General features: G+C 59.7%; 1 protein-coding gene across 2 annotated transcripts in view; it reads left to right on the forward strand.

The window, feature by feature from the left end:
- The window catches only part of Zcchc14 (zinc finger CCHC-type containing 14), a 51,544-nt gene extending 29,248 nt beyond the window's left edge, over positions 1-22,296 (forward strand). The window contains exons 3-13 of one of the 2 annotated variants that reach the window (XM_048354989.1): positions 5,342-5,415; positions 10,328-10,399; positions 12,313-12,422; positions 12,839-12,933; positions 13,014-13,068; positions 13,898-14,180; positions 15,174-15,265; positions 15,377-15,513; positions 16,029-16,169; positions 16,247-17,677; positions 18,899-22,296. In XM_048354989.1, the coding sequence (XP_048210946.1) occupies positions 5,342-5,415; positions 10,328-10,399; positions 12,313-12,422; positions 12,839-12,933; positions 13,014-13,068; positions 13,898-14,180; positions 15,174-15,265; positions 15,377-15,513; positions 16,029-16,169; positions 16,247-17,677; positions 18,899-18,954 (2,546 nt within the window). In that variant the 3' untranslated portion in view covers positions 18,955-22,296. The remainder of the gene's footprint in view (positions 1-5,341; positions 5,416-10,327; positions 10,400-12,312; positions 12,423-12,838; positions 12,934-13,013; positions 13,069-13,897; positions 14,181-15,173; positions 15,266-15,376; positions 15,514-16,028; positions 16,170-16,246; positions 17,678-18,898) is intronic. The other variant, XM_048354990.1, reaches the window with a different exon arrangement.
- The last annotated feature ends 110 nt before the right edge of the window (positions 22,297-22,406 follow it).

Below are 22,406 nucleotides of genomic sequence, written 5' to 3' on the forward strand. Positions count from 1 at the left end.
TGCGGGGCCGGCCCCATCGTCTCAGTGACTCGGGGACAGTGAGTGGAGGTGGGGGGCCCACCGCTCCTCCCCGGGACTGGCCTGCGAGAGCGAGAACGGATGGTCCAGGGTGGGCAGCGTCGTCAGCGCTCAGGGAGGTGTACGGGGAGACAGACCCCAGTGAAGTGGCCCGGGTCCCCTCCGTGAGTCGGGAAGGAGCAGATGGGAGGCCGTGGCATCGGCCGCTTCCTGTGTCACCAGCGGGAAGGTGGAGCAGCACGGCACCTGGAAAGGAAGCCTGCATCCCGAGAGGGCTACTCTGGGACTCAGTCTACCCAGGATTATACCGTGGGCTGGAATTCAGGAAATCAAAATCCAGCAACGTGAGTGAAGACACAAGTAGATCTCAGAAGTTTAGCTGTGGCAAGCCCTGGTGGCTCTCACCTGTCATCCCAGCGACTCCGGAGAAGGAGATCTGCCCACCGGGCAGGAAAGTCTCTAAGACGCGTATCTCCACTGGACCACCAGAAAACCCGAAGTGGCGCTGTGGCTCAGCGTGGCAGAGTGCTGCCCTTGAGAGAAAAGAGCTCAGGGACGGCGCCCAGACCTCAGGTTCCAGCCCCACGACCAGCACACACAAAATGAAAAGAAGTAGAACTGCGTGCAAGAGGTAGCGTTGGAGCTGGTTATGAGGACTAGAGAGCGTGAGGCTTTCCGCAGCGCCCAGCCATCCGCGCCAGGGTCCCCTCACGTCGCCACGCGAGCCACGGGCACGGGCCACATCTGCACACTGCTTTTGCTCTGTCAATGCTTAAGAAAACCAGCAGCCCTACGAATGAAAGCTGGCGCCTCGTGGCTTCACAGGAAGCTCGGTGCTCTCGTTCTCTGGGTCCTGCGGGGCGGGGGGGGGGGGCTGAGCTGGTTCACTGCCTTTAAGGATGTGTGGATCGTATCTTTCCCTCCTCATGGGTGGGCTGTTTCTGCCTTTGACTCTTAGACAGCATTCTATATATTTTGGATATGAAAACTCTTGGTAGTTATCTTCCCTATATAGTGTGTAAATATGTCAAAGTCTGGTATAAAATAAGTCACTGTTCGACATTTCATATGTTCCCAGTGTCTCCACTGGCCTGAGAATTGGCTTAGTCTCCCTCCCTCCCTCCCTCCCTCCCTCCCTCCCTCCCTCCCTCCCTCCCTCCCTTCCTTTCTTTTTTGCCAGTCCTAGGGCTTGGACTCGGGGCCTGAGCACTGTCCCTGGCTTCTTTTTGCTCAAGGCTAGCACTCTACCTCTTGAGCCACAGCGTCCCTTCTGGCCATTTTCTATACATGTGGTCCTGAGGAATGGAACCCAGGGCTCATGTGTACGAGGCAAGCACTCTTGCCACTAGGCCACATTCCCAGCCCCTGGCTTAGTTTTTCTGAAGAGGCCAAGGTATGTGTGTGTTTAGTATTTATATTATGTATTATTTAAAAAATATTTATTGTTATTATGGAGTGGTGTATAGAAGGGGTTACCATTCCATAAATCAAGTAATGAGTATAGTTCTTTTTGGACACGGTCACCCCTTCCTTTCACGTGTGTGTGTGTGTGTGTATGTGTGTGTGTATGTGAGTGTTAGCAGTGGCTCGGGATGTTGGGGTGTAAGAATAAACTCAACAAGACAGAGTTTACTTCTGCAGAAAGATGACCCAACTGCGGAAATTCTGGCCAGCCAGCCAGCACACCTAGCAGGCCAAGCTGCTCCTTTTATGGCCCTAACCCAGCAGGCCCCACCCTTCTGCTGCCATTGGCTGGGCTCGGGTCCACAATCTGCAAAAGGATGCTGCTTCCTTAGCAGGATATAACTAAAATTCAAGGAGCTTCCGAATGAAGTTGAAATCGGAAACAGGAAAAGGATATAACTAGACTAAAATGCAATTAACAAGAGCCAACCTACCTGGACAAAGCAGGAACTTCTCAGAAAAACAGTTTTCACAAGATTGATTAAAAGCAGTCTTTTTGGATAGAAGAGCTTTTCTCACAGTTCACACTAAAAAACTGCTGGTGTCTGCCTGTAATCCAAGCACTCAAAAGACTGAGGTCAGAGGACTGAGTTCCAAGACCTTATTTGCAAAGAAAAGGCCTTGCACTTGTGACCCACACCTGTCAACTTGCCCACTTGGGAGGCTTTGCAGTGTGAGGCTAGCTGGGGAAACAAGCTCGTGAGAGTCTCATCTCCGCTGAGGAAGGGCGGCCATGGTGGTGGGAGCCTGAGACCCAGTGACAGTTCCTGCCGAAGCCCAGGCGCCCGCCGAGAGCGAGCCTGCGGGGCTGGAGGCGTGGCCCGGCGTGGCGGCGTGGAGCACAGAGCCCCGAGTCCCATACCACCCAAGAAGGATGAGGAGAATCGTAGTTCTCAGACTGCACAACCTAGGCCAGTTTGATCTCAATGAAGAGCTGTAGTTTGTGACGCCCACGATCTAAAACAATCCAGTGGTGAGCAACAGGCAGGCCCAGTGTTCGCAAGACTCAGGCCTCTGAGCCTGTTTGAAGTTGAGTGTTCCGAGCAGTGTTGGTAGGTAGATAGAACTCTTGAAAGAACGTCCAGTGGTGGTTTAAGCTGGCCCGTCCAGAGTCGTGGCTTTAAAGCGGGCCGCGCGGGCCGCTGTCTGACTCAGTGGGGCAGAGTCCGCGTTGCCGTTGTTCTCCGCGTCCCCTGCCTGCCCCAGGCGTGGCTGGCGGGCTGGGCAGGGTGGTCAGGACCCGGCCCTCCTGTCCTGCCTTGGCGCCTGCCCGTGGGGCTCTCTCTCTGAGGGGCGTGGGCCTCTGTGGGCGTGCTCAGGATGCCCCCACCTGTGGCCGTCATGCTCGTGTCTCCCCGATGACTGAAGATCCCGTTTCCGGTGGTGCACCTGGCCCCAGGCCCTCCTGGCGGGGCTCCCTCACTCTCGGCTCCTCCTGCTCAGCGTGGGATTTCCTGCTCTGACCCATCTTCCTGGTGGGATCTGCTCCTACCTCCTTCCGCCGGCCTCTTCTCCATGTCCCACGGGGGCTCCGTGGCCACCGGGGCCGGGTCCCTCCTGGTAGCTGCGGGGAGAGGAGGACTGCCGGAGTCCCCCCCTTCCCTGTCTCCCTGGGGACACGGGGCTCACCAAGCAGCAGGTGGCTACACCTGGCTCCCACCGGGCTTGTGCCTCCTAAGAAGGGGCTCCCGCAGTGCCTGCGCCACTGGCTGGCCCGCTGCACAGGGGTTGTGTGACGTCTTCTGTGCAGCTCTCTGTCGTCGGCTAGGACCTGGGCTGCTGACTGTCTTGAAGCCGCGTGGAGGCCATGCGTGGTCGCCACACTGCGGCTGCTCTGGAGGCAGAGACGGGACGCTAGAGCGCCTGCGGCCACAGACGTCATGTATAGGGGCACATGAGTCACAGCGCCACGGTGTTAGGCAGGTTTTGAACTTGAGTTCAGAGGAACTGATGAAAGTACAACCATCTAAGAAGGAGATCAGGAAATTCAGGGGCAGAGAAAGAAGGGAGACTGTCCGGTTCTGTCACACGGGCTGGCCCAGAACTCGTGCTGCTCCCGTTTCCGACCCCCTCGTGCCCAGGAGCACAGGTTGGCCCCACATCCCCACAGTGAAAGAAGGGCACATGGCTCCGTCTTCTCAGCTTGAGGCCGAGCTAGAGAGGTTTTGCTGCGACTGCTGGCGGCTCCGGCAGGACACGGGGGCCCGGGGCGCTGGTCTTGTGCTGGGTGCTGGTGGGGCCGAGCAGGGCGGTGCGGGCCACAGCGGGGAGGCCACGGGAGGGCGGGGCTGACGGGCATCTAGGAGCCGCCACGCCCTTCGCAGCGCCGTCCCCCGGCTTCCTGACTTGGAACATTTGCTGAGGCTCAGTCCGTGCTGCTGCTTCATTAGGTTAGGTACTTCGCTTCTGTCTTTGCTTCACTGGGGAGACCTCAGTCAGCCACGGAGGCCGGATGCCAAGTAGGGGCGCTGCTCAGGGAAGGACACGAAACTGGGGTGGCCGGGAACCACGTGCAGCCACAGCCCCCTAGGAGGCGGAGGCACAGGGTGGCTCGAGTCTAGGGGTTGAACGCAGGGAGACCCTCTTTCAAAAAACAACAAGGAGGGAGAGAGAATGGAATGGAGGGAGGAGAGTGGAGACAGCCTTCCCCCAGGCCGTTCCAGAAGGGGGTGTAACTGAGGGTCCCCTGGCCCAGCTGGTCTGAGGGACAGAGGACACTGAGCGCCTGGGCTGTTGAGCTCCCCCAGGTGCAAGGCAGGGACCACAGGTTCCGCACCCACTTGGGCTACATCGTGAGGACCCGCCTCAAAAACTCGCGAGGAAAGGGTTGAAAACGAGAGTGCAGTTTCCTGATGAGTGGAGGTGGAGCGGAGCACTGGCTCCCGAGCCCAGCCGCTCGCTCAGAAGCCCCGGCAGCAGATGGCTGCGGCCCCGGTGCGCTCCTCGGGGCACGCTCCCGTGCGCTTGCCCCGTGCCGGGGCGCCAGGACCAGGGCCGTGTGTAGCGCGTACCGGCCGCCCGCTCGGGAGGGCGTCCGGGAGAGAGGCGGCTTGGCGTGGTTCTGTGTCAAGCGCATACTCGGTGTTGGGTCTCCCCAGGCACCCTGGGTCCTCTGGCGTGGACCTCCAATGCCACCCGGTGTCATGTGCTGGAGGGACACGTGGACCAGGGGGGATGGGGACCCCGTGCCCGGGCTGTGTCGCAAGCTCACACACATGTGGACTCGCTTGGAAGCAGTGCTCGGAACTTCAAACTGTCAGAAACAGTGTGGAGGTCCTTGAGAAGCTGAGATCTGAAGATCTCATTCCAAAGCCAGCCTGGGCAGGAAAGTCAGGGAGCGTTCTGGCTCCAGTTAAGCATCAGAAAAAGCCAGAAGTGGAGCTGTGGGTCAAATGGCAGAGTGCCCATTTCGAGTGATGAAGCTAAGGGACAGTACCTAGGCCCCTAGTTCCAGCCCCAGTACCAGCACCAGAGACCTAACCAATTTGGAGCCCATGTGTAAGAAAGAGGCTGAGGTGTCCCGGGGCATCCGCTGGGAGCGGTGTCCACTCTGCTCCTCCCACAGGCCTGGGCAGGCATGCTGCTTCCTAGAATGGCTGTTGGCAGGCAGCCTTGGTGGACCCTGGCAAGCGAGGCCTCTGGGGAAGGCTGGTGCTGGCCCTCTGTGCCTGGCCGGGGTTGCGGCTGCTTTGTGCGGTGTCCTGGGGGGACTGATGGCCCATAGCTGGCTGCCTCTGGCTGCTCGGGGCCGGGCTGGAGTCCACCCCCTGGAAGACGCCTGGCTGAGCCATCCCAGGTGTACCTTGTGGTCCACTTCACTCTCGTAATTTGTCTTGTTTTTGTTTGTTTGCTTTTGCAGTGAGTGTTGAAAAGATAGACCTGAAGGGCTTGTCACACACAAAAAATGACAGGAGTGTTGAATGTTCCTTTGAGGTAAGATGCTGAGCTTTTTCCTCCTCCTCTAAGCGGCAGGAAAGGGGCCTGTCTGCAGAGCTGAGCCCTTGTGAAGCAGGGCCGGGGTCTGCTGTGCAGGTGGCACGGGCAGGGCGGGGGAGGGGAGGGCGCTGCCTGCGCAGGCCTGGGGAAACGCCAGCGGGCGAGCGGGCGCTCTTGGGGGCCAGGGCTGGCACGAGGGCCCGGGGGGGGGGGGGGTGCAGCCTTTGTCCTGTGCAGGCAGCTGGCTCCACTCCAGCGTGTCCCCGCTGCCACGCACGGGCGCCAGGGCCAGGGCCATGGAGAGCCGTGGAAAGTGAGATCTGCTGTGTGGAGGAATTGGAGATCCCCGCAAAGACCTTGCTCCTCCCTGAACCAAGAGTACTCAGGGCAGCAAAGCTGGGAGTCCCGGCCCTCTGAGACGTGGCCCTGAGCCTCATTGTTCAAGGTGGTACCTAGGGCTCTGTTGGCCTCATTCCAGAAGACCAGGCTTGCCGGGGGGGGGGGGGGGTGGAGGAGATGCAAACTGGACCCCAAAGGAGCTTTCAGCCCAGCCCCCAGGAGAGGTGGTGTGACCATGCTGGAATAGATACTTAGAATACTATCTAATTGGGAACAAGAGATGGGCCGATGGAGGTTTGGGACTACCCTGGGCAAAAAAATTAGTGAGATCTATTTCAGTGAATAAGCTAGGTGTGATGGGGAATGGGGTGTGTGTGTGTGTACGTGCGTGCGTGCGCACACGCGTGTGCACGTGCACGTGCATATGCACACATACTTGGCACCTTAGTTTGAGCTCAGCACCTCAAGCCTGGGCTTGCCTTTTTGCTCACAGCTTGCGCTCTACTACTTGAGCCAGAGCTTCAGTTCTGGCATTTGTTTGTTTTATTAAGTGTTTAAATAGAGATGAAGAGTCTCATGGACTTTTCCACCCAGTCTGGCTTCAAGCTGCATTCCTCAGATCTCAGCCTGCTGAGAAGCTAAGGTTACAGATGTGAGCCACTGGTGCCTAGCAAAGAAGACTGGTTTGGTGTTTTGTTTTTGCCAGTCCTGGGCCTTGGACTCAGGGCCTGAGCACTGTCCCTGCCTTCTTTTTGCTCAAGGCTAGCACTCTGCCACGTGAGCCACATGTGGCGCCCCTTCTGGCCATTTTCTATGTATGTGGTGCTAGGGAATCAAACCCAGAGCTTCGTGTATATGAGGCAAGCACTCTTGCCACTAGGCCATATCCCCAGCCCCCTAGTTTGGTTTGGTTTGGTTTGGCTGGAATTGTAGTTGTTACTGTCACTGAGACCATCTCAGTGTTCAGAAAATAAGTGATAGAAAGTTCTGAATATAAAAGGAGTCTGTAACTATGTACATGGAAATGTCTACATTTTATCAGCTTTTCCTGGTGAAAAACTTTCTTTTTGGTGCCAGTCCTGGGGCTTGAATTCAAAGCCTGAGTGCTGTCTGTGAGCTTCTTTTGCACTTGAGCCACAGCCCTACTTGCAACTTTAGAGGTAGTTAATTGAAGATGGGAATTTCACGGGACTGGGAATGTGGCTTAGTGGTAGGATTACAGGCGTGAGCCACCAGTGCCTGGCTCCTGGTAGAACTTTCCTTTTTTTGGCCAATTAGTGGGGCTTGAACTCAGGGCTTGGGCACTCCCTAAGCTTTGCTGCTTAAGGCTCGCTAGCTAGCACTCTGCAACTTTGAGCCACAGCTCCACTTCCAGATTTTGGGGGGTTAGTTGGCGTTGAGAGGAGTCTCACAGACTTTCCTGCCAGGGCTGGCTTGAACCATGGGCATCAGGTGTCAGCCTCCTGAAGAGCAGCTAGGCTTGCAGGTGTGAACAGTCAGCACCCGGCTTCTGGTAAAACTTGTAAAAGAAAACTTTTCAAAATCTGTTTTTCTTACTGCAGTGAGATGGACTTGGGAAGGTCAAACACAAGGTCTCCCATTTCTGAAAACCCATAGTGACTTGAGTTGTATTGACACAGAAAGAACCATGCAACTGTTCTAGTATGCAGCAGCTCTTTAGTTCTTCCTTAAAAATTGCCGGACATCTGTTTACTATACTCTTGTATCGTGTCTTTTACTTACTTACTTACTTACTTTATTTTTGTTGGTCATGAGGCTTGAACTCAGGGCTTGGATGGTGTTCCTGAGGTCTTCTGCTCAAGGCTCTACCACAGAGCCACTTCCGATTCTCTGGTGGTCAATTGGAGATGAGCGTCTCATGGAGACTGTCCTGCTCAGGCTGGCGTTGAACCATGGTGCTCAGATCTCAGCCTGCTGAGCAGCTAGGATTACAGGTGTGAGCCATGAGTGCCCAGCCTTAAGTTGTTACTTGTTTTTATCTGAAAGCATTGTTAACTAGACAGGCACACGAATGAAACATGCCTGTCAGCTCAGCATTCAGAAGCTGCTCTTCCTAGCGTTAGTTGCCTTTTTGTGACTTGCTGCACCACCTTGTTAACGTGCCACGTGAAAGTCACAGGTGCTGGCAGTCGCTGCCTGTCTGTATTGGGGGCCCCCCTCTTTGTGGCCTGTCCCCCTGTGGGGCTCGTGGCTGGCTGGCTGGAGCCGGTCCACTCAGCCTGAGCGTCGTCCCTGCGGCTGTGCGTGTGGCGTGGTGGTGGTGGAAGGCAGCCCGGCCGCAGTGTCTCCTCAGCACGCTTGGGTTTGAAGAGCAGCTGGCAGGCGAGGTGGGGGGGGGGGTGTCAAGCTCATGGCCCAGCTTTTGGAGTCCCTATGGGATGTTTCTCTGGCTCCTCCTCCCATAGGTTCAGGGAGGCCTTGACTGGGGCCTGACAGGGCCGCGTGGTGTGAGCTGCTAAGCACGCGGGTGCACGCCCCTGGCGGGCAGGGCCTTCCTCGCTGGGCGCCACGGTGTGCGGGCGGTGTGCAGGCTCTGGCATTCAGCCTCGACAAATGCACTGTCTCCGTTTTGGAAAAGGAAACCAATGGCTTCTGGGTTTTAGGCAAAGTTTGTATTCCCAATTAGCTACCCCCATCCTTCTTGCCTTTCCACGTGAGCGTACCCCGAGTGTACCCCACCCCGCGCAGAGACAGCTCTTCCGGTGTGCGGAAGGGGCCCTCGCTCAGGTGGCGGTCACAGGGCGGTGGACAGGAGGTGCATGGGCCGAGTGCCTTGAGCTTCTGCCGGGCAGCCCTGCGGATCCCCGCATTTGCACACACACACGCACGCACACAGGCAGCCCCGCGGATCCCCGCATTTGCACACACATGCACACGCACAGGCAGCCCCGCGGGTCCCCGCATTTGCACACACACACGCACGCACACAGGCAGCCCTGCGGATCCCCGCATTTGCACACACACACGCACGCACACAGGCAGCCCCGCGGATCCCCGCATTTGCACACACATGCACACGCACAGGCAGCCCCGCGGGTCCCCGCATTTGCACACACACACGCACGCACACAGGCAGCCCCGCGGGTCCCCGCATTTGCACACACACGCACACACACAGGCAGCCCCGCGGATCCCCGCATTTGCACACACACACACGCACGCACACAGGCAGCCCTGCGGATCCCCGCATTTGCACACACACACGCACACAGGCAGCCCTGCGGATCCCTGCATTTGCACACACACACACGCACGCACACAGGCAGCCCTGCGGATCCCCGCATTTGCACACACACACGCACGCACACAGGCAGCCCCGCGGATCCCCGCATTTGCACACACACACACGCACGCACACAGGCAGCCCCGCGGGTCCCCGCATTTGCACACACACACGCACGCACACAGGCAGCCCCGCGGGTCCCCGCATTTGCACACACAAGGCAGCCCTGCGGATCCCCGCATTTGCACACACAAGGCAGCCCTGCGATCCCCGCATTTGCACACACAAGGCAGCCCTGCGATCCCCGCATTTGCACACACAAGGCAGCCCTGCGGATCCCCGCATTTGCACACACACAGGCAGCTCTGCGGATCCCCGCATTTGCACACACACAGGCAGCCCTGCGGATCCCCGCATTTGCACACACAAGGCAGCCCTGCGATCCCCGCATTTGCACACACACAGGCAGCTCTGCGGATCCCCGCATTTGCACACACACAGGCAGCTCTGCGGATCCCCGCATTTGCACACACACAGGCAGCCCTGTGGATCCCCGCATTTGCACACACACACATAGGCAGCCCTGCGGATCCCCGCATTTGCACACGCACACGCACACACGCATGCTCCGCACTCTGTCCACGCCCACTCTCCCTCTCACCGTCCTGGGCCCTAAGGGCTGGGGTCTGGATGCATTTGCCACCCCCCTGCAGCTGTGTGGACGCTGGCTTCTGTGAAGGGCTCCGAAGCTTCGTGACTGCCCAGCGTCAGGGAGGCTTATTTCAGAAGAGTGAGTTGTTTTTTTTTTTTTTTTTTTTTTTTTTTTTTTTTTTTGGCCAGTCCTGGGCCTTGGACTCAGGGCCTGAGCACTGTCCCTGGCTTCCTTTTGCTCAAGGCTAGCACTCTGCCACTTGAGCCACAGCGCCCACTTCTGGCTGTTTTCTGTATATGTGGTGCTAGGGAATCGAACCGAGGGCCTCATGTAGAGGAGGCAAGTGCTCTTGCCACTAGGCCATATCCCCAGCCCCTGGGGTGAGTGTTTTGAGGGTTGCCTGGCATGCATAGGGCGTCATGATGTAGGTGCGTTTTCTAGAACTTGGAGGAGCAAGCTTGGGCCACAGTGGAATACACTCTGGTGGTATTTGGGCGGTTACATAAATCAGGAGGAGCTTGAACAGATGGAGTTACCCACCGTGCTCTGGGGCATGGCAGGGGCACCGCTTGCCAGTCACACCTGCAGTAGCCCTCGCCGGCAGTGGCCCGGCATGTGTGTGGAGAGCAAGGTGAGTGGGGTCTGACTCTGAGGCTTGTTTATTTGTTTTTAAGGTCTTGTGGTCTGATTCGTCAGTCACGTCCGTAACCAAGTCCTCCTCAGAAGTGACTGAGTTTATTTCAAAGGTAAGGTGATTAAACACTTGTCACAATTAAAAGAATCACGTTCCCCAGTGGCTGCTCGTGCTGCCGAGCAAGGCTGCCTCCCGGCGTGCGTGGCGTGCTTCCGCCGGCTTCCGCAGGGAGCCCCGCCTCGCCCCCTCCGCTGCCTCTGCTCTTCTCCCCCTGGGGTTCCTTGGACAGAGCCCAAGGGGAGGGTCCTGAGCCCACTGTGGCTGATTTACAGTGCACTTTCTGTGTTCTGTTTTAAGCTGCGTTAGCAAATGACATTTGAACAACGTTCTAGTACAGACGAGTGCCTCTCTGCCTCTCTGTGTGTGTCTGTGGCTGTGGTGCTTGCCTCACGGCACAGGCCCAAGCCACCAGCCACCTCTGTGGCCACGGGCTCTCTGCTCGTGCTCTCCTGTGGCGGCGGGGCTGTGTGCAGAGCCGAGCGCAGGCAGGCCACAGCGAGGCCTACCTGTAATAGCAGCCTTTGAGAGGCAAGCAGATTGTGAGGTCTAATTCTAAACGCAGAGGAAGGCACAGCCCCGCGGGAGAGCATCCCGTGGTGGCGTGGCGCCAGCCCCCAGCCAGGTGCTGGTGTGCTTGGCCTGCCCGGCACTGGGGCTCAGAGCGCGGAGCCCCCCAGGCCCCCGCCCGTCGTCCTCCGCGCCCCCCCCCCCGCGCTGCCGCCCCGCCCCTGCTGCCGCCCCGCCCCTGCTGTGCAGGCCTCCGAGGGGACGCCGCCCCCTGCCTCCGTCTTCTGCTTCCGCGTTCTTCCCGGGTCGTGTCGTGTCTGGCCTTTCCCCGCGCTCACGTCACAGGCCCGGCTGTGGGCCCGCACGGCTTGTGGGTGGCATTACCCCTTGGCAGTGCGTGTTGCCTGGAATGCCCTCCGTGGTGTCGGTTTGCTTGTCCTGGGGCTTGAACTCGTCAGGGCCTGGGCGCTGTCCCTGAGCTCTTTTTTGCTCAGGCTAAGCACTCTACCACTCTGAGCCACAGCACCACTTCCAGTGTTCTGGTGGTTAAGTGGAGGTACGAGTCTCTTGGTCGTGGACTTTCTCGCTCAGGCTGCCTCTGAAATGCAGTCCTCAGATCTCAGCCACCTGAGTAGCTGGGATTGCAGGCGTTCTTTTCAAGTCCTGGTCTGATATTGTTCCACTGTCGGGGCTGCTTCTGAGTCTGGATCTAATGAGTATCCTGACAGTAGTCTCTCCCCGCTCAGCCTCCTTCCTTGTCTTGTGTGTACTTTGTAAACCTGAGCAGCCTGTGTGGGGCATTGAGTCAGTCCAGGCGGATGTTGCTGGCAAATGCCGTTGCCATGGTTACCCTTTCAGGCACCGCTCAGTGGTGGGCTGCTGCTGCCTGGCCCTAGAATTGAGGTGGGAATCGGAGGGCTTTCCAAGGCCTCCTTCTTACTCAAGTCTTGGCTGTCTTGTAATGCCTGAAGGGTTGTGACTCCTTCCAAGGGTGTGTGGTGCTGGACTTGCATTGGGGTGAGGGAGGGTTGTAGATGCAGACTCCACCTCTGCCCCTTCTCTGGGATTCTCCCAGGGCCTGGTGGCACCGGCAGGTGGGTACTGCCTCTGGCCCTCCCCTGGGAACTGAGGGGACTGTCCTCAGGGCACCTGGGCCGCCTGAGGCCTCTCTGCCTCCTTGGGAGAGAGCTGGGGAGCCTCTCCCAGGCGGCCTGACTGTCCTTGGCGGGGTGGGGGAGGGAGTCCCGGTGACAGTTCCTTCGGTGGCTGCCCTTGCGGCGAGGCTTGTGCCGGGCTCGCGGATGTTCGGGCTGTTGACGGTGGGGCCTCGTCCGGCTGTGGGGAGGCCTTTCCGCATCACCTCCACAGAGCGGGAAAGGTGACACTTGTGCTGGCCGACGCGGCTCTCCGGCGCCTGCTGGAGCCCCTGCTGGTAGCCATCCTTGTCTTCTCCCTCAGCTGTCTCAGCTTTACCCTGAAGAGAATGTGGACAAGCTCATTCCTTGCCTGGCTGGCTCAGATCCCTTCTATGTGGAGCGCAGCCACGTGGATCTGGAGGCGGGCCTGAGGTAGGAAGGCTCTCGCCGGGCCGGGTCGCCCGGGCTCAGGCCGGCGGGCGCCCACGTGGTCACCTCCGGGACCCGGGTGGGTGAGGGAGGGTGGTGAAGCTCGCCGCGCACCTCCGTGTAATGGCTCTCCTTCCGAGCAACGTTGGTGAGGAGAGTGGCTCTCGGGGTGTGGCCCACTCTGCCCGGGGGCCACGTATCCAGGGGTGCCGGGAGTCCCCCGCCCGGAGCGCGGGGCTGCGCGGGGACTGCCTCAGCGTGGATGAGAGGAGGGTGGGAGGAAGGGGCGCGGGTGGAGTGGACGCGGAAGACTATTAGGGTGTGGCACTTACTCGGGGTCTCTTAACTAAAACCTACAAATTCTTGCACTGTTTGTTGACGTCACTGTAATACTGATGAAACCATTTGTTTAATTTTAGATACTTGGCTTCATTACCTTCTCACATTTTAAAAAATGACCATGTTAAGAAATTTTTCAGCACTTCATCTCCCACCCAGCAGCTTCAGAGTCCAAGTAAGTTTGTGAAATGATGAAGTAAAAATAAACAATGTTACTGCCTGTAAACCTCCACCATGTTTACCTTCTCTTCCCAGGTCCCGGCAACCCCTCTCTTCCTAAAGTTGGTGCCATGATGGGTGTGTCCGGAAGGTGAGAAGCCCGAGCACCTCTCCTAGGTGTTGGTCTTTGTGTCTGCGTCCCAGAGTGTGGAAGGCGGAACTAGGTAGACAGGATCCAGTCCACTGGGTTTCCAAGCCCAGGGTTCCCGCAGGCCCGAGTAGCCGTTCTAACATGGGACCATTCAGCATTGTCTCCTTACTGCACAGCAAAATGTGGAGCACTGGCGGCCCAGGCCTGAGCACCCAGCTACTCAGGAGGATCCCCGTTTGAAGCTAGTCTCGGCAGGAAAGTCTGTGAGACTATCTCCAGTAAACAGCTCCTAAAAGCTGGAAGTGGGGCTGGGAACGTGGCCTAGTGGTAGAGCGCTTGCCTTGCATGCATAAAGCCCTGGGCTCGATTCCTCTGCACCACATCCACAGAAAAAGCCAGAACTGGCGCTGTGGCTCAAGTGGCAGAGTGCTAGCAAAAAGGAAGCCAGGGACAGTGCCCAAGCCCTGAGTCCAAGCCCCAGGATGGGCAAATAAACACCGGAAGTGGAGCTGTGGCCAAGTGATGAGTGCTAGCCTTGAGCAGAAAAAGCTCAGGGACAGTGCCCAGGCCCTGAGTTCAAGCCCGGGGACCGGCACCAAGAGTAAAAGTGAACACGAGTGGAAGCAGTGGGGCCGGCGTGCAGCCCACGCGGACGTCGCCCCTGGGGGCGTGGGTGGCGGTGTGTGCCCGCGGAGGAGGGCCCCGTGAGGGGCGGTTTCCGGGTGGCGTCCGGCCCGGCGCGGGAGCCAGCAGGAGAAGGCCTCCCGCGGCGGCCCCCGGCCGCGGGCAGCCGTTGAGAGCCGGCCTCTGCGTCCGTCCCTGCCCGCAGGCCCGTGTGCGGCGTGGCTGGCATCCCGTCCTCGCAGAGCGGCCCTCAGCACCACCTGCAGCACTCGGCGGGCGTGGCCGCCGCCTTGCCCCACTGCCCCCACGCGGGGGGCGCGGGCCCGGCGCTGGCCTACCGGGCCCAGGTGGACACCTCACCCACCATCCTCGTGCCGCCCAGCCTGCAGGCCCCCCAGCCCCCGGAGCAAAACGGAATCTTAGACTGGCTGAGGAAGCTGCGCTTGCACAAGTACTACCCCGTCTTTAAGCAGCTCACCATGGAGAAGGTGAGCCGCGCGGAGGGTCGGGGCTTCCCGGGCAGCCTGTCAGGGTAGGCGGGACGTCCTGGAGCCGGTGGGAGGGAGGAGGGAGGAGGGAGGAGGGCTGCAGCGGCCATCACAGCCTGGACTTGCCGGTGGAGGCTGCCTGCCACGGGAGCCGGCCAGAGCAGGGTTTGGTGCTCACGATTACATGGCTTCTCTATGGGGCTTGGGTGTGGACAAGTGGGGAAGTCTGAGAACTCGAGAACCCCACTGTGGGCAGAAAGGGGGTTCCAGTGCCATAGGCTCCTCCCCACGTGCGTGGGAAGCGTTCGCTGGGCCCCCCCCCAGGGTTGGAGCCAGGAAGTGGGGCCTGATTGCTTGCCGGCGTGAAGGGCTGCACTGGGAGACTGGACAGGTGTTTCCAGCCTGGCTGACTCGAAAGACTTGGTTACAGTTTTGTTGTCTTGATGTTAAATGTATATGATGGGGTATTTGAACTGCAAAACCCCCTGCTAGACAGGATGGCATAGTGGCTGGTTTTTGGTCTTGTTTTTTTTTTACAGAATAACAATAAAAGACCTTTTTAGTGTATACATAATATCGTTTGTTTAAGATTTTACGATCTCAGGGAAGGGAGTTTGCTAGCTGTGGCCGCAGCGTCCGTTTCCCGATGGAGCAGGTGGGGGGCGGTGGCTGGAGGTCGGAGCACCAGGGCCCCGGGATGGCTGGGACCTGGCCTGCGGGTGGGTCACGGGCCGCGCGCTGTCCTGGGGGCCGTCGGTCCGTCCCCGTAGCATCGCGGTGGATTCGGCCGCCTCCGCCCTGCCGCGTGCCGGGCTGCCGGCTGGCCGCGGGGGACCGTCAACGGCATGTCATTAGCAAGGGAAGTCTTTGCTTGACCGCTTAGCTTTGATCTCTTGATAAGCCCCAGTGTAGGAAACACATTCAGTTCACCCCAGGTTGTTTCCAGCCTCCTGACTGTTTCTATAACTTGGTGATTTGTTTCTCCTACGTAAGTTTCTGAGCCTTACTGAGGAAGATTTGAATAAATTTGAGTCCCTTACCATGGGAGCAAAGAAAAAACTCAAGACTCAATTGGAGCTAGAAAAGTAAGTATACGACAGGTGGTAAAATAGGTGCCCCTGCCTGGTGGGGGGAAGAGGCCCTGGAGCGGGGGTCCCCTGAGCTGCAGGTGGGCTTAGACAGCCAGGGCGCCCTTGCTCCTGTCTCGCTCTGTTTCACAGGGAGAAGTCTGAGAGGCGGTGCCTGAGCTCCGCGGCCCCGCCCGCGGTCCCCAGCAGTGGAGTGGCACGAGTACCCCCGACCAGCCACGCGGGGCGCGGCAACCACACCGCAGGTAGGGCCTGCTGCTGCGCTCCGGGCTCCGCGTCAGACCCGACCGCAGACACTCGGGTCTCCACCCGCACGCTCTCACCCTTACGGACGTGTGTGGTCTGAGTCACTCTGCTGTCCCCAGGGGGGTCACGTTAACACGCGCCAGGCAGGGAGTCCATTCCGTGCCGTCCGGTGCCGGCCGGGCGCTGAGTGTCCACCATGGGTCGTATTGTTCGCTGTCATCGGCGTCCACTGAGCGCTGGGTTTTTCTTGGTTGTGACCGTGGCGCAGCGGCGCGCAGTCCCTTGGGTAGAGGGGTGAGATCCGAGCTCGGGTGCGCGGCGTGGGGTCTTGCGCGCCCCGTGCCTCTTCTCTCTCCCTGGACGGCCAAGTGTCTGTTGACTCAGTAGAAACGGTCGGAGCACAGCTGCTTCGGGAGAAATGCTGGCCTCTGTTCTGCGTGGCGGCCAGAGGGCCGAGCGCCCCGCCCCCCCGCCCCGTGTCAGCCCGGTGCTGACCTGCGTCTTCTGCCTGCAGAGCTTCGGGTGGAGGTGGAGCCCCCCCCTCGCCAAATGCCCCGGGAAGGCAGCTCCTCCGAGTACTCCAGCTCCTCCTCCAGCCCCATGGGGGCGCAGGCGCGGGAGGAGAGCTCTGACAGCGCCGAGGAGAACGACAGACGTAAGTCCCGGGAGCCTGCGGGGCTGCCCCCCCCCCCCCGGCCGCGGAGCCGCACTGACGCTCCGCTCTGCCCCCAGGTGTGGACGTGCAGGCTGAGGGCGACAAGGAGAAGCCCGTGGTGCTGCTGAGCCACTTCCCCGCCAACTCCGCCAGGCCCACGGCCCAGGTTCTGCCCGTGCAGAACGAGGCCGGCTCCAGCCCAGCGGGCCACCCCCCCCTGCCCCCCCAGCTGGTGCCCACCGCCACGCACCTGGCGCCCGTGCGGATGCTGAGCGCCGTGCACAAGCCAGACCGCGGCGGCGCCGACATGAAGCTCCTCTCGTCTTCCATGCACTCCCTTCTGTCTTTGGAGGAAAGGAACAAGGGGCCCGGCCCCCGGGGAGGGGCCAAAGCGGACAAGAACCTGGGCGGCGCAGCACTGGACGCGCTGCCCGCGGCGGCGCCCCACCCGCCCGTGCAGGTCCTCGCGGGACTCGCCGAGGGCAGCTCCGCCTCGGCCACGGTCTCCTTCGGGCCTCGGGCCAAAGTGGTGCCCGCCGCCGCCCTGGACAGGGTGCTGAAGGCCGCGCCGCCGCCCGCCCTGGCGGGGGAGGCCAGCGCGGCCGCGGCGGGGACGCCGGGCGCGGTCCTGCACGTGGCCCGGCCGCCCCTCAAGCTGCTGCTGTCGCCCTCGGTCCCCGCGGAGGCCGCCCCCGGGCAGACCTCCTGCCCCAACAGTGTGCAGATCAGCGTGGCCCCGGCCATCATCAACCCCCGGACCGCGCTGTACACAGCCAACACCAAAGTTGCCTTCTCCGCCGTGAGCAGCGTGCCCGTGGGGCCCCTGCAGGGCAGCTTCTGCGCCAGCAGCAACACTGCCTCCCCCAGCAGCCACCCCTCCACGTCCTTCGCCAGCCTGGCCACGCTGCCCAGCTGCCCGGCGCCCAGCTCCAGCCCTGCGCTCTCCTCGGGCCCCGAGAACACCTTCTACGGCGGCGGCGGCGGCGGCTCCACCGGAAACATTCCTCCCTCCAGCCAGAGCCACCACCACCACCACCACCCCCCGCAGCCCCCGGCGCCCGCGCCCGGCTGCATCGTGTGCACGTCCTGCGGGTGCAGCGGCAGCTGCGGCTCCGGCGGCCTGACGGTCAGCTACGCCAGCTACTTCCAGCACCCGTTCTCGGGCCCGTCCGTGTTCACCTTCCCCTTCCTGCCCTTCAGCCCCGTGTGCGGCAGCGGCTACGTGGGTGCGCAGCAGTACGGCGGCTCGGGCTTCCCCGTGGTGCACGCCCCCTACGGCGGCAGCGTGACCCCGGAGCCCGTGCTGGGCGGGCAGTCGACCTTCGCCGTGCCGCCCGTGCAGAACTTCATGGCCGGGACCGCGGGGCTCTACCAAAGCCAGGGCCTGGTGGGCACTAGCAACGGCTCCAGCCACAAGAAGAGTGGGAACCTGTCTTGTTACAACTGTGGGGCCACGGGCCACCGCGCTCAGGACTGCAAGCAGCCGTCCATGGACTTCAACCGGCAAGGTAGGCCCCCCCCGGGCGCAGCCCGCCCAAGCGCGCACGGGCCCGCACTTGAGCTCCTGGAAATACTCATGCCTCGTTCTCTGCCAGCTCGGTGTGTGAACGCGGGGCCTGGACTCTGTCCCCGAGCCTCCGTGCTCAAGGCGAGCACGTCATCGCCTAGCCGCAGCGCCACTTCCGGCTTTTTCTGAGTCATTGATTGGAGACAGAAGTCTCACTGACCCTCCTGCCTGGGCTGGCTTCACGCCACGATCCTCGGGGCTCCGCTTCCCGAGCAGCGGGGCCGCAGGCGTGAGCCGCCAGCCTTTCCCGAGCCCGCTGCTCATCCTGGCTACCGCCCCGGGAGTCCGGAGGAGGGAGGAGGGGCTGCTGGTGCTCGCGTCGGGCAGCGGCGAGCCGGCTCGAGCCCTCTGCTCATCCTGGCCACCGCCCCGGGAGTCCGGAGGAGGGAGGAGGGGCTGCTGGTGCTCGCGTCGGGCAGCGGCGAGCCGGCTCCAGGTGGCCTCGTGGGCTCCGAGTGGAGCCCGGTGCGGAGCAGCCGGAGGGAGCCGTGGCCGTGTGTGGTGCGTGCTTCCCTCCGCTGCCCTTCCCCGCCCCTGGGCCTCGTGCATTCCAGAAACCAGCTTTATTTTCCTTCTGGAAAAATTAAACTTGATGTTGGGCAAGTTGGTCCTGGCCCCTTGTGCCTGGTAGAAGCCACCGCCTGGGGCTTGAGCGGCCCAGTGTGGGAGGGGAGCGTGGGGCTCTTCACGCGGCCCCTTCCTTCCTAGAGCTGGGCTCCCGCGCACTGCCAGGCTCGCTGCCCTCTCCACAGTGACAGGCACAGCCTCGGAGCCAGAGCAGGAGGCTGGCGGGGGCCTGGCCGTGGCCTCCCCGGGCAGCTCTCACAAACCCGGAACAGCGGGGCCGGGAGCGGGGCTCAGTAGGACAGTGCTCGCCTCGCACGCATGTGCGGAGCCCTGGGTTCCATTCCTCAGCACCGCATACTCAGAAAGAGCTGGAAGTGGCGCTGTGGCTCGGGTGCTGGAGCGCTAGCCTCCGGCAGAAGCAGCTCATGAGTTCAAGCTCCAGGACTAGCAAAACAAAACCAAAAACCCACCGCAAAGAAAACGGAACAGTATCCAGAGGGTGTGGGGCAGTGGTCAGGACCGGAAAAGACGGCCAGTCGGTGGTGTGTGTGTGTCTACAGTAACTCCAACTTGATCTCTTTCTCCCTCCCTCTAGGTACTTTCAGGTTGAAATATGCTCCCCCGGCAGAAAGTCTGGACTCCACAGACTGATATTTTTCTCTGGCAACAGAACACTATTAAGCCATGGAGACCTAAGGAAAAGTAAATGCAAAGCGGAGAAGTCTAGTTGCTGTTGAGCTTACTACTTTTAATCCAAAGGTGCTTTATTTTACTAGACTGGATAGAAAATCGAGCGTAGAAGTGCATCCCACTCAATGTTATTGCCAAAATCCTAGCTGGGAGCCGTGTCAGGACTTGCCCCGGGTCCCGCGGAGCCTCGCCTCGCCTCGCCTCGCCGCTGCTCCCTCCAGGCTCACACTCAACTCCAGGGCAGCTACGCAACCCAGGCGGAGCCCGAGCCCCCGGCGCGCCGCGGCCGGGCTGGGGAAGATGTCTGTCTGTCTGTTCTGTTTTCTCCTAAAGCGGTGAGGCACTAATCTCTGGGATTCTAAGGATTGCACTACAGAGGAATGTACCTGGCAGCGGCCGTCTGCACCGTGCGCACGCGCATGCGCTCCGGGACACAGACGCCCCTGAGAGCGGTCGGGGCCAGGCTCCAGATGCGACTCAGCGTCACCACCAGCAGGCCGCTCGACGGGGCGCACCGCACCGCACCGCAGACGCATTAGTACGCCCTTCCCTTCTTCAAGCACTTGTAGCAATTCCAGGCTTTCCATTTTTTCCCCCTGAAAATAAATAATAAACCCTACAATAATAAATAGGAATAGTTCACTTTCAACAACTTCCTTTCTAAGGGTCCAAAGACCATCGCTCGGCCGCCTGCCGGCGGCTCTGAACCTGTCCCGTCCACCGCCGCCGACCAGACCAACCCCTGCGGGACACCGGACGCCCGGCGGTGGGAGCGGTCTGTGCCGGATGCTACTGGCTGTGCGGAAAGCTGGCGAGCTTTGTGCCCCACGGGGCTCCCCACGGACGGGGTCTCCGAGGCACAGACCTGTCAACAGTAATACCACCCTGCGATTTGTAAGCGGAAGATTTGAAACTTTCTCCTGTCAACTTCTTTTGTATTAAGCTGTGTATTTATAGTTAATTCCGTTAAAAAAAATGGCCTAGAAAACCAGTAGAAGAGATAAGACTCGGGGGAGCCGCGCGGCCCAGCAGCACGTGGGTGCAGCCCGCCCGCCTGCCCTCCGCAGGAAATCCCAGGCCGCGGGTTTCTGCTCTTCCCACGGGGACGGAAGCTTTTTGGTTCAGAATTTAGGGACTGAAGTCTTCAAGACGAAAGGGAATTTTCTGCTCAACATCTGAAATGCTGAAGCCTTCGCTGTTGAAACACTGACTGGTGAGGTCTTCCCCGGAGTTTTCCACTCGAATATGCATGGAGAAGAGAACGACGGCTTTCAGACCATTCGTTCTTCAGACGGACAATCAGCGGCATGCCAAATTGGTGTGAGTCAAGAGAAAGCCCTGGAAGGCCTGTGGTGCACTAACAAAGCAGGAAGTTGTTACATTTTTTATGAAGGCTTTTAGTAGAGTTTTGTAGTCTTCTTTTAGTAGTTTTATTTCTATGCAATGCAGAATTGACAGCCCTGTGTTTCCTGTCACTGGTACAGTGCTCCACGCGGCTCTGAAGGGCGGGCGTGGGCCCAGCTGAGCACCGGAGGCCCTCGGCGTGGCGCGTGGCACCGCGGCGCGCGGGCAGGACCCGACTGACACAACTTTGCCTTAAAGAGTCCCGGACTGGAGTGTGTCGTGCCGTGTTCTTAAGGAAGACCCGGAGTGTCCATTGATGTTTACGATTTTAATATTTCTGAAGGCCGTTTCAGTGGCCTGGATATGTGCTGAAAGCCAAACTTTTAAATTTTTTGGTTTTTTTAAACAAAGAAATATTTTAAATAAATCCTATTTCAACACAGTGAAATTGTTGGAAACTGTCTCATAGCAAAAGAAAAAAGTCATATTTAAGTTTTTTGTCTTAGTGGTCAGCATCGAGGAATGGAAGTGTCTGTTGTTAGCCCTCTAAGTATTTTGATATTAGAAGTTAACCGTAAATCCCGCAAACATTTCCAACAGAAGCGTGCATTCAGAGCGGAGGTCCTGGGTCCCGCGGGCCGAGAAGCGCGCGCGGAGGGCGGCCGGCCCGGGACCCGCCGCCAGGAGCTTCGGAACCGCGCCGGGGACTTAGCAGACTTGCCGGCAGTGTGCGCTGGCCCCGCCGGATGGCTTTCTCTCTGGAAGCAGCCAGTCAGCGGGCTCAGGGCGGAGACCCCGCCGCGCCCCGCCCGTGGTTCCCAACACGGCTTCCGGAGACTGCTCTCCATCTCCACGCTCGGCTCCGCCGGCCTCGCCTGCTCCAGTGTGTGGGGTGCACAGAACACAGTGTTGGGATAAAACAGCTATTTTGCTTTGTTTTTTTAACCAAAATATTCAATTTACCTTATTTTCTAATTTTTCCTCCATGGTAATACTGAAGATCGGGAAGCATTTCATGCTAGAACTCCTACTTGCGGAAGAGCACAGGGGAGCGGAGCTAGCACCTAGCAGTACTTCTGAAAGCCGGCGTGTCGGCGGCTGGAGCGGCGCGAAGGCCCCGCCTCGGGCCCCGCCTCGGGCCCCGTGCGCCAGGTGCCCCCAGGGGCAGGACCTTGGCCCTGGGTCACCTGCTGCCAAGATTCCACCAGCACGGCCTCTCTCGCACCCGTGGCTCCAGCCTTCCAGCCACTCTCCTGCTCTGCGTCTGGTCTTCTGCCATGCTGGCTTCACCCCCGGTGGCGGCGGCCTCGCCTGCTGAGGGGTAAAGGCTGCGGGGGACCGGCCTCCTGAGCCTCCTCCCGGCCCTCCCGCAGGACGCATGCCCCGTGGAGGCCGAGCTGGCTCCCCAAGGACGAGCCACGGGGCCCCAAAGGCCCGGGGTCCGGTCCCAGTGGAAGTGGGCGTCTTTGGTCAACACTTGCAATACTCTAGAACACCATATACTGTGCTGATGGAGGCCAAAGGTCCAGGTCACGCAGTGCTCCCCAGGGGGCAGTGCCCCCCAGCCCCGCCCAGCCTTGAGCGGGCGCAGGGGAGCCCCTGGGAGCCGGGTCGGTCCCCACGTGCACGCGAGCACACCAAGCAAGGCTTCCGCACCGAGACGGAACCTCCCCGGCCCTGCTGGACACGGTTTCTTTTGAGGAATGAAGGGAAATCCTCCCATTTTTGAGCCATTCTTTGGTCAATTCTACAAAATTGCATGTAACTTTATAAATATTTTTAAAAGATATAGTTTTGTAAATATTTAATATTCTAATTTGATTTTGAATTGTAAATGTCAAGTATTCCGTTTTTGGGGTTTTTATGTTTTATTATACTTTGTTAAAAAGGAAAAATTGTACATTTTTAGAATGTTTTTATGAGTAAATTTAATGTACTGAAAATAAAAAATTTAAGGAAGTCCCAGTGTTTGACTTGAGAGGGGTTGAAGCTGCCTCCTAACGCTGGGTCCCCGTCCTCAGCACGGTCCCAGAGCCGGGGACCCACCCCCGCCCCGGGGACGCCGGTGT

This window comes from Perognathus longimembris, chromosome 10, assembly GCF_023159225.1.
Source record: "Perognathus longimembris pacificus isolate PPM17 chromosome 10, ASM2315922v1, whole genome shotgun sequence".
Classification (NCBI taxonomy): Eukaryota; Metazoa; Chordata; class Mammalia; order Rodentia; family Heteromyidae; genus Perognathus; species Perognathus longimembris.